This window comes from Mus pahari, chromosome 3, assembly GCF_900095145.1.
Source record: "Mus pahari chromosome 3, PAHARI_EIJ_v1.1, whole genome shotgun sequence".
Taxonomy (NCBI): Eukaryota; Metazoa; Chordata; class Mammalia; order Rodentia; family Muridae; genus Mus; species Mus pahari.
In genome coordinates, this window is record NC_034592.1 from 10,351,047 (window position 1) to 10,361,599 (window position 10,553).

The following is a 10,553-nucleotide window of genomic DNA, read 5'->3' on the forward strand; positions in this document are numbered from 1 at the left end:
ATATTGTGTAAATTTGGTTTTGTCATGGAATATTTTGTTTTCTCCATCTATGGTAATTTGTAGGGTATAGTAGCCTGGGCTGGCATTTGTGTTCTCTTATAATCTGGATGACATCTGCCCAGGATCTTCTAGCTTTCATAGTCTTTGGTGAGAAGTCTGGTGTAATTCTAATAGGTCTGCCTTTATATGTTACTTGACTGTTTTCCCTTACTGCTTCTAATATTCTTTGTTTAGTGTACTTGGTGCTTTGATTATTTTGTGACAGGAGGAATTTCTTTTCTGTTCCAATCTATTTGGTCTTCTGTAGGCTTCTTGTATGTTCATGGGCATCTCTTTCTTTAAGTTAGGGAAATTTTCTTCTATAAATTTGTTGAAGATATTTATTGGCCATTTAAGTTGGGAATCTTTGCTCTCTTCTATACCTATTATCCTTAGGTTTGGTCTTCTTATTGTGTCCTGGATTTTCTGGATGTTTTGAGTTAGGATGTTTTTATCTTTTGCATTTCTTTGATTGTTGTGTCAATGTTTTCTATGGTATCTTCTGCACCTGAGATTCTCTCTTTTAACTCTTATATTCTATTGGTGATGCTTGCATCTATGACTCCTGATCTCATTCCTAGGTTTTCTCACTCCAGGGTTGTCTCCCTTTGTGATTTCTTTATTGTTTCTATTTTCATTTTTAGATCTTGGATGGTTGTGTTCATTACCTTCACCTGTTTGATTGTGTTTCGTTGTAATTCTTTAAGGGATTTTTGTGTTTTGTCTTTAAGTACTTCTAGCTGTTTACCTGTGCTCTCCTGTATTTCTTTAAGGGAGTTATTTATGTCCTTCTTAAAGTCCATCATCATGAGAAATGATTTTAGATTTGAGTCTTGCTTTTCTGGTGTGATGGTGTATCCAAGCCTTGCTATGGTGCTGTTGCTTATGTTCTTATTCTTGCCTCCTGCCATCCGATTATCTCTAGTGCTACCTGCCCTCGCTATATCTGACTGGAGCCTGTCCTTCCTGTGATCTTGATTGTGTCAGAATTCCTCAAAGTTCAGCTGTCTCTGTGATCTTGTGATTCTAGGATTCTGTGATCCTGAGATCCTGGGTGTTTCAGAGCTCCAGGGAGTCAAGCTGCATCCAGGTCCCTGAAATCCTGGTGTGATCAAGCTCCTGTGATCCTGTGATCCTGGGCATGTTAGAGAGCCTGGGAGTGGAGCTTCTTCTGGGTGTTGAGGGACTGGCTGTGGAATTATCACCCAATTTCTGCTCAGGGCTCCTCTGATCCTGTCATCCTGGGAGTGCTGGAGAGTCTGGGAGTGGAGCTTCCTCTGGGTTTTGTGGGGCAGGCTGTGGAGTTCTCCCCCAAGGTCTGCTCAGGGCACTGGCCTAGACCAAAAGGAACCTGTGACACTGGTCAGGCAGAGTTCCTGGGTGCCTGGGTACCATTGGTCCCAGGTACTCCCCAGTGTTGGGGCAGATGTTGTGTCCTCCTTACCTCTGATCCTATGATTGAGTTTTTTCCTTGATGCTTAGTTTTGTGTGTGTGTGTGTGTGTGTGTGTGTGTGTGTGTGTATTTTTTTATATATTCTAGATACTAACCCTCTGTCAGACTTATAATCAGTAAAGATATTTTCCCGTTCTCTAGGGTGCCTCTTCACTGAAATGATGCTGTCTTTGTTGAAGAAAACATTTTAGTTTCCTAGATTCTTTTTATGTAACTATTGATTTTAATGCTCATGCTCTTGCATATTTGGCTAGAAAGTTCTCTCTTAGGCTAATGAGTTTAACTCTACTTCCCATTTTCTCTTTTATTAGATTCAGGTGTTGAGTCATATATTGAGGTCCTTGGTTTATTTGAAGTTGAGCTTTGTATAGGACAGGAGGGAAAGTCGGAGTCTCACTGGTCTGCATGTATCTATCTAATTCAACCAGAACCATTTGTTGACAATTCTTTATTTTCTCTAGTGTGTAGTTTGGATCCTTTGTCAAAAACCAGGTAACTGAGTGTGTGTGAACTTATATTTGGGCCCCCAGTTTTACTTCATTGGCCACTGTGTCTGGTTTTATGACAGTGCTGTGGCAGTAAATCTCTACCCAAATATGACCAGATTGAAAACACAACTCAGTTAATATGATTACATGCTGTGCACCTAGATTGGGCAAATCTATCCCTACACTATCACCTTCCACATATATGAGACCCCTTAGAACTTGTGGTTTCTCCAGGCCATGTGCTTCTGCTCCACTTTCCTTCCTCCTCCTCTGTGTCCTCTCCCTCTTCCATTTTCTCCTCCTTCTTCTCTCCCTGCCTTCTCCTCCACTTTCCCTTTATCTGCCCAATCATCAGCTCTCCTTTATTTTACAAATTAAGGTGGGAAGCAGGTTTACAGGAAATCACCTGATTGCTGATTCATTCCTTGTTTGTAGCCCCTCATAGGAGAAAGGAATTAACATTAAATATAATTAGCACCGGGGCTATTCACAACACAGTGCCATGCTGATTTTGTTGTTATAGCTCAAAATATAACTTGAAATCTGGATGATGATACCTTCAGCAATTTATTTATTTATTTATTTATTTATTTATTTATTTATTTATTTATTTATTATATGTAAGTACACTGTAGCTATCTTCAGACACTCCAGAAGAGGGNGTCAGATCTTGTTAAGGATGATTATGAGCCACCATGCGGTTGCTGGGATTTGAACTACGGACCTTCTGAAGAGAAGTTGGGTGCTCTTACCCACTGAGGCATTTCACCAGCCTCCTTCAGCAATTTTTTTTAACTATTCGTGGTTATTTTAGATATCCTGGCTTTTTTGTGTTTTCATTTGAAATTTAAAATTAGTTTTTCAATTTTCATGAAGAATTGTATTGGGATTTTGATGGGGGTTCCATTGAATTTGATTTGTAAATTTCTTTTTCTTTTCTTTTCTTTCTTTTTCTTTTCTTTCTTTCTTTCTTTTTTTTTTTTTAGACAGTGTTTCTCTGTATAGCCCTGGCTGTCCTGGAACTCACTTTGTAGACCAGGCTGGCCTTGAACTCAGAAATATGCCTGCCTCTGCCTCCTAAATGCTGGGATTAAAGGCGTGCGCCACCATGCCTGACTGTAAATTTCTTTTATAGGGTAAACATTTTCAAAATATCAATCCTGAAAATTCACGAGCATGAAGAAGAAGATAGTATCTTCTTCAATTTCTCTATTTCCATGTCTAAAAATTTCATTGTGGAAAATATTCACTTCCTTGACTGATTTATTTCAGGATACTTTAATTTTTTGAGGCTGTTGTGAATGGAATCATTTGTTCTTCCTTGGTATGATTGTCATTTGTACGTTAGAAAGCTTCTGATTTTTGTGTGTTCTACCACTTTGCTGAACCTACTAATCAGCTCTAAGATTTTATTTTTTGGTGGAGTCTATAGGGTACATGTAGATACATTTTCCAAGAGACAGTTTTTTTCCTATAAATTTCATTGAAAGTTTACTATGATATTTCAAAGCAATACAATATTGGAAATAAAAACCATTATAAAATATAGGATGCAGTAGTTTTGAGAAACACATGATGTTAGAAGGGAAAAATGGTGGTAGGGATATGGATGGAGTGGGGAACAAATTTCATCAACACACATTATAGTCATATTAAAATTATCAAACAGTTAAACACTTTTCAAAAATAAACCACATGTGGTTAATGTTACAATTGTGTTTTCATAGCTACCGATTTTGAGATATAACAGAATTATTATTATCTAATTAGTTTTCATTTAATAACTATATTCTATTATTTAAATCATACATTATTTCTTAGCTCTGGGTCATACAACTTTTATAATGATTAGATCATTATGAATCTAAACTGACTAAACCATAGGCTAAAGACAACAGAGAGGGAGAGGGAGAGGGAGAGGGAGAGGGAGAGGGAGAGGGAGAGTTTTTTTTAGTGCCTATGAAAAAAGAAATATGTTATGTAATGTTAAAATGTAGTACCAAGGAAGTGTTCATGAACCCTAAAAGACCAAACAGGAGCCAATCCAATGTAATTACACCAGGATCTTTTCTTTTATAAGCTCCGGCTTGAGCTTAACTCACGGATGACCCACAGGGATGTTCTGGTCATGAAAAGCCTCAAATACTCATTGGGACAAGGTTTTATTGAAAATAGCAAGTGAGGGGGTGAATGTTTTTAGCCTGGCAAGCATCTAATTAGGAGCTACTATGGCCTTTAGCATAATTGGCTGGTGTTGGGAGCCCAATCATAAACTTAACTTTTGCTTTCACTTTAATTGGTGGATTTTAGGCAAGGGGTGGGCTTTAAATCTGGAGGTGTAGGTTTGTTGGAGAAATAACCTAGAGGCTGATGTTAGATGCTGGATTTCTTGGGCAAATAACATGGAGATGTAGGTCTTGTTGTGGGTAGCCTGGAAAGTGAAAGTAGGCCCAGGTTTTGTTGGGGGGTAACCTGAAAACTGGAGCTAGGTACTGGCCTGTTAGTTTACTTGAGTTTAAACTTTGATCAGGGACCCTAAGATGGAGTCTGAACCCCCAAAATTTGGTCTTTCAGTACATTTTTATTCAGACTTAACAATTCAGAAATAATATATAACCACAAATGAATTATGGACTGTTAGGACAATACTTTCTATTTGTGAGTTTGGCTGTAATGTGTGTGTGTGTATGTGGGTATAGGTCTTCATTTAGATATTTGCACAGATACCATGCATCATGTGGATATGCATAGAAGCTGGAAGTCAAGGCCATGTGTCTTCTAGGATGTCCACCTTAAATTTTGTGTCAGGGTCTTACTCTGAAATTAAAATCCACTGATTCAAGTAGGCTGTCTGGCCAGTGAGCTCTAGGAATCTACCCTTATCTGGTATAAGGAATATATAAGTACATTGCCACACCTGACTTTTACCTTAGCTCTGTGAGTCTGAAATCAAGTATGTCAGGCTTGTGTAGCAAGCACTTTATCCACTGCTGTGGTGTGAATATGTGTTGCCCAGGGAATAGGGCACTATTAGGAGGTATGAGAATGTTGGAGGAAGTGTGTCTCTGTGGGGGTGGGCTTTGAGACAGCTTTCTCTAGGTTGCCTGAGGATGTCAGTCTTCTGTTTGCCTTTGGAACAAGATGTAGAACTCTCAGCTTCTCCAGCACCATGCATGCCTGGATGTTGCCATGCTTCATACCATGATAACAGACTTAACCTCTGAACCTGAAAGCCAACACCAATTAAATGTCCTCTATACGAGTTGCTTTGGTCATGGTGTCTCTTCATAGTAATGGAAATCCTGACTAAGACACCCACTAAGCCATCTCCCTACACCCATACTTTCTAAACTATGGGACAAACTGAAAAATATAACTATTTATGGTATAATTGTATGAACAATTCTGATGCTTTTCACTAATTCTGTTTAACCCTACCATCAACTTTGATGCTTAGTTATACTCAGGACTGTGATTTGCTTCTCTGCCTAGAAATCAAATGTTTAACACACTTTTCTTAGAACAAACATTTTCCTATACACACCTTATAATGCTTTAATATTCCCCTCAGCCTATGTGTGTGTTCACATGTGCATGTATGTGCTACAGTGTGCCATGGAGGTGTGCTGGTTTGAATGAGAATGTCCCCCACCCCTGTGGGCTCAGTGGTTAAAATTGTTGGTCTCCAGTTGGGATAGACTATAGATATGTGGTCTTGCTTGAGAAACTTTCTCACAGGGTATTGGGTATGGCTTGGAAGCTGAAAAGCCAAGTGTCCTTTCCAATTTGCTCTTTGCCTCCTATTTGTGGTTCAATATATGAGCCTTCAGTTTCTTCGACAGCAACTGTCTGCTGCTTGCTGCCATGCTTTCCCATCATGACAGACTTATCCATCTGGAGCAAGTTCAAGTTAATCTTTCTATAAATTGCCATGCCCATGGCATTTTATTACAGCAATAGGAAAAGGTCAGAGGACAACCTCATGCATCAGTCCTTGCCCATCATCTTGTTTCAGGAGACTTCTCTAGTTGTATGCTGCTGTATATGCAGGACAAGGAAGCCTACCAACTTCCAAGGAGTCCACTGTATTTACGTCCTATCTCCCTGTGGGAGTGTTGGAATTGCAGACATGTAAGCTCAGATATTATATCTGTGTGTGGGGATTCAAACATAGGTACATAGAAAGCCCTTTACCAACCAAGCTATCTTCTCAACTCAATATATTTGAAAATTTAATAACATTTTATTAAATATACACTCACATTTGTATCTATACATTTGTATAATATTGCTGTACATATTAGTAGAATTGTGTCCATGAACTTAAGTGATTATTTTGAAAGTTACATATAAGAACTTCATTTTTTCCTAATTTTTCTTGGTTTTATTATTTGAGTTGTCATATTATCTTTTGCTTTTTAGCAAGGGGCAAGAAATGTCCACACTGGAGGGTAATGAGTTATAATTTTAATTTTGTATTACTGAGTATTAGTTGTTAATTATACAACATTATAAAATATCTTATTTCAAAATATACCCAGAAAGTGATTGAAATGCAAGACCCTTTTACAACCAATGAAGCAAGCATGGAGAAGATACAAACCTGCAGACCAGGTAAATTTAGAAACAAACTCTGAAAGTAAGTTGTATAGAATATTGAAGACAAACTATTCCCATCATCTTTAGTACTTAATTATTAGATTTTATGTAAAAGATGCAGGTGAAACTGCCAACATCCATACTACAAAGTAAGTTATATACAAGCATGAGAAAATATTTTTAAATTATAGTAATTTTCTGTTCATATTTATAATATTACTTCTCCCCCTTTCCTTTCCATCTCCTCTACTGTCTCTGCCCCTTCCTCCTTCCTCTCATCTTTATGCTTTTTCTTTAATTATTATTATACACATGCATGCATTCACACATACACAAATATATATAAATGAAAGCTGCTGAGCCCATTCAGTGTTGCACATATGTATATGTTTTATGGGATGACCACTTGCTACTAGATAATGGATTATGGGCTAATCTCTGGGGAAGACTGATTCTGCTTTGGGGTTTCTGGGCAGGGTAATACATGAGATCCCCAACTAACATAAGCTATGTTGTTTCCCTTGATTTCCTCCAAGAATTTGAAGGTAAGTCACTTATGCTGGAATTAACATACTTTGGATGTAGGTCTTGGGGTCATCAAATTGGGTCTGACCCATAAGCCTCTTCCATGAAGAATAGCTCTGACAGCAACAAAGGGTACAATGCCAACTGGCAAGGAAAAAATGCAATCACTAGTCCTACTAGCTGGGACAAGCATGGTAAGATGTCTCCAAAGGCGAAATAGTGGCACTTATATTTTGGAGCTAACCAATATCTATCTAATTGGATTTAAGGTCTGCTCAATGGGAGGGAAAGCATGCTTGGTACTGTGAACCTGGTTAGCCACTCATGACTGGTGAAAACATAGGACCTACAGGAAAACCCACTACTGCCATTTTTCTAACAGTATAAGTCCTAACTGTGACTTGGGTGGGAGGTAAGTGCTGTGATAAGACACTATTAATACAACTTGATAGGAAAAGGTTTATTACAGCTCTCAGGTCATAGTCCATCATTGAGAGAAGCTAGGGCAGGAACTCAAGGCAGGAACCTAAAGGCAGGAACTGAAGCAGAGGCCATACAGGAATTCTGCTTCCTGCCTTGCTTCCTATGGTTTTCTCAGCCTGCCCTCTTACACCATCCAAGACCTGCCTAAGGGTAGTATTAAACACAATGGGTTGGGAACCTCCCACATCAGTCAGTAATCAAGAAATGGCCCACAGGCTTGGCTATAGACTGGTCTTATGGGGCTTTTCCTCAACCGAGGTATCCACCTCTCTGATTATACCAAGCTGACCAAAATTAGCCAAGCCCAAACAGCATTCTAAATGTTTACTCATACAATCAGTCAAGTGTGGTTCCAGCCCCTCATCAAAGAAACTTCTTTGCAGCTATTGGAGACCATCAACCCACAGTTGACCAAAACACAGAGAACCTGCCAATGGGATGGCCAGCCCCAACTGATATACATATAGTACCTAAGACTCAGAAACATCATGGAAATGGAGGTGGAGACTTGTAAGTCATAGGACCAGGACATGTGCACCCATAGGAACTTGACAATATAGTTATCTAAATAAGACATGGACAAAAGCAAAAGCTGCTGACATGCCTATGTGGATGGGCAACACCTCACAAAGCCCCACCCTAGATGAAGAACCACCAGCAATTAATGGCTGATGAGAGAAAATCAGTCTCTGGATGGTCATTCCTTCAGTCTCTGCTCCATCTTTGTCTTTGCAACTCCTCCCATGGGTATTTAGTTCTTCCTTTTAAGAATGATCAAAGTATACACACTTCGGTCTTCCTTCTTATTGAGTTTCATGTGGTTTGTGAATTGTATCTTGGGTGTTCTGAGCTTCTGGGTTAATATCCACTTATCAGTGAATGCATACCATGTGTGTTCTTTTNTGATTGGGTTACCTCACTCAAGATGATATTTTCTAGTTCCATAAATTTGCCTAAGTACTTCATAAATTTATTGTTTTGAATATCTGAGTAGTACTGCATTGTGTAAATGTGTACCACATCTTCTGTATCCATTCCTATGTTGAGGTACATGTGGGTTCTTTCCAACTTCTGGCTATTATAAATAAGGCTGCTATGAACATAGTCGAGTGCTGTGTCCTTATTACTTGTTGGAGCATTTTCTGGGTATATGCCCAGGAGTGGTATTGCTGGATCTTCCGGTAGTACTATGTCCAATTTTCTGAGGAACCACTAGACTGATTTCCAGAGTGGCTATACCAACTTGCAATCCCACCATCAATGGAGGAGTGTTCCTCTTTCTCCACATCCTTGCCAGCATCTGCTGTCACCTGAATTTTTGATCTTAGCCATTCTGAATGGTGTGAGGTGGAATCTCAGGGTTTTGATTTGCATTTCCCTGATGATTAAAGATGTTGAACATTTTTTTAGGTGCTTTTTAGCAGCCCAATATTCCTCAGTGGAGAATTCTTTGTGTATCTCTGCACCCCATTTTTTAAAATAGGTTTATTTGTTTCTCTGGAGTCTAACTTCTTGAGTTCTTTGTGTATATTGGATATTAGCCCTCTGTTGGATGGAGGGTTGGTAAAGATCTTTTACCAATCTGTTGGTTGCTGTTTTATCCTATTGACAGTGTCCTCTGCCTTACAGAATCTTTGTAATTTTATGAGGTCCCATTTGTCAATTCTTGATCTTACAGCACAAGCCATTGCTGTTCTGTTCAGGAATTTTCCCCCTGTGCCCATATCTTCTACATGCTAACTGCTAGTTGAGTCATCACCATTTGTTGAAAAAATTACAGCCCCCCCCCACTGGATGGTTTTAGCTTCTTGTCAAAGATCAAGTGGCCATAGGTGTGTGGGTTCATTTCTGGGTCTTCAATTCTATTCCATTGATCTATCTTCCTGTCACAGTACCAGTACCATGTAGTTTTTATTCTTTGTTGTTGTTGTTGTTGTTTGTTTGTTTGTTTTTTCAAGACAGGGTTTCTCTGTATAGCTCCAGCTGTCCTGAAACTCACTTTGTAGACCAGGCTGGCCTCGAACTCAGAAATCCACCTGCCTCTGCCTCCTGATTGCTGGGATTAAAGGCCTGCGCCACCACGCCCGGCTGTAGTTTTTATCACAATTGTTCTGTAGTACAGCTTGAGGTAAGGGATGGTGATTCCACCAGAAGTTCTTTTATTGTTGAGAATAGTTTTAGCTATCTTGTTTTTTGTTATTCCAGATGAATTTGCAAATTGCTCTTTATAACTCTGTGAAGAATTGAATTGGAATTTTGATGGGAATTGCATTGAATCTGTAGATTGCTTTTGGCAGGATAGCCATTTTTACTATATTAATCCTGCCAATCCATGAGTATGGGAGATCTTTCCATATTCTGAGATCTTGTTTTATTTCTGTCTTCAGAGGCTTGAAGTTCTTAACATACAGATCTTTCACTTTCTTTGTTAGAGTTACACCAAGGTGTTTTATATTATTTGTGACTGTTGTGAAGGGTGTTGTTGTCATAATTTCTTTCTCAGCCTGTTTACCCTTTGTGTCAAGGAAGGCCACTGATTTGTTTGAATTTATTTTATATCCAGCTACTTTGTTGAAGTTATCTACTAGTTTAGGAGTTCATTGGTGGAATTATTGGGGTCACTCCAGTATCATATCATCTGCTAGTAGTGATATTTTGACTTCTCCCTTTCCAATTTGGATCCATTTGATCTCCTTTTGTTGTCTAATTGCTCTGGATAGGACTTCAAGTACTATATTGAATAGGTAGGGAGAGAGTGAGCCACTTTTTCTAGTGTCTGATTTTAGTGGGATTGCTTCAAGTTTCTCTCCATTTAGCTTGATGCTGGCTACTGGTTTGCTGTATATTGCTTTTGTTACGTTTAAGTATGGACCTTGACCCCTACCTAAACATGATAAAAGCAATCTACAGCAAACCAGTAGCCAACATCAAAGTAAATGGAGAGAAACTGGAAGCAATCCCACTA

The 10,553-nt window shown here is 38.9% G+C and overlaps 1 protein-coding gene across 1 annotated transcript in view; it reads left to right on the forward strand.

Moving 5' to 3' along the window:
* Positions 1 to 6,618, forward strand: part of LOC110319677 (putative ankyrin repeat domain-containing protein 19) — a 44,843-nt gene extending 38,225 nt beyond the window's left edge. The window contains exon 9 of the mRNA XM_021195191.1: positions 6,523 to 6,618. Coding sequence (XP_021050850.1) covers positions 6,523 to 6,618 — 96 coding nt within the window. The remainder of the gene's footprint in view (positions 1 to 6,522) is intronic.
* Positions 6,619 to 10,553: the final 3,935 nt, after the last annotated feature.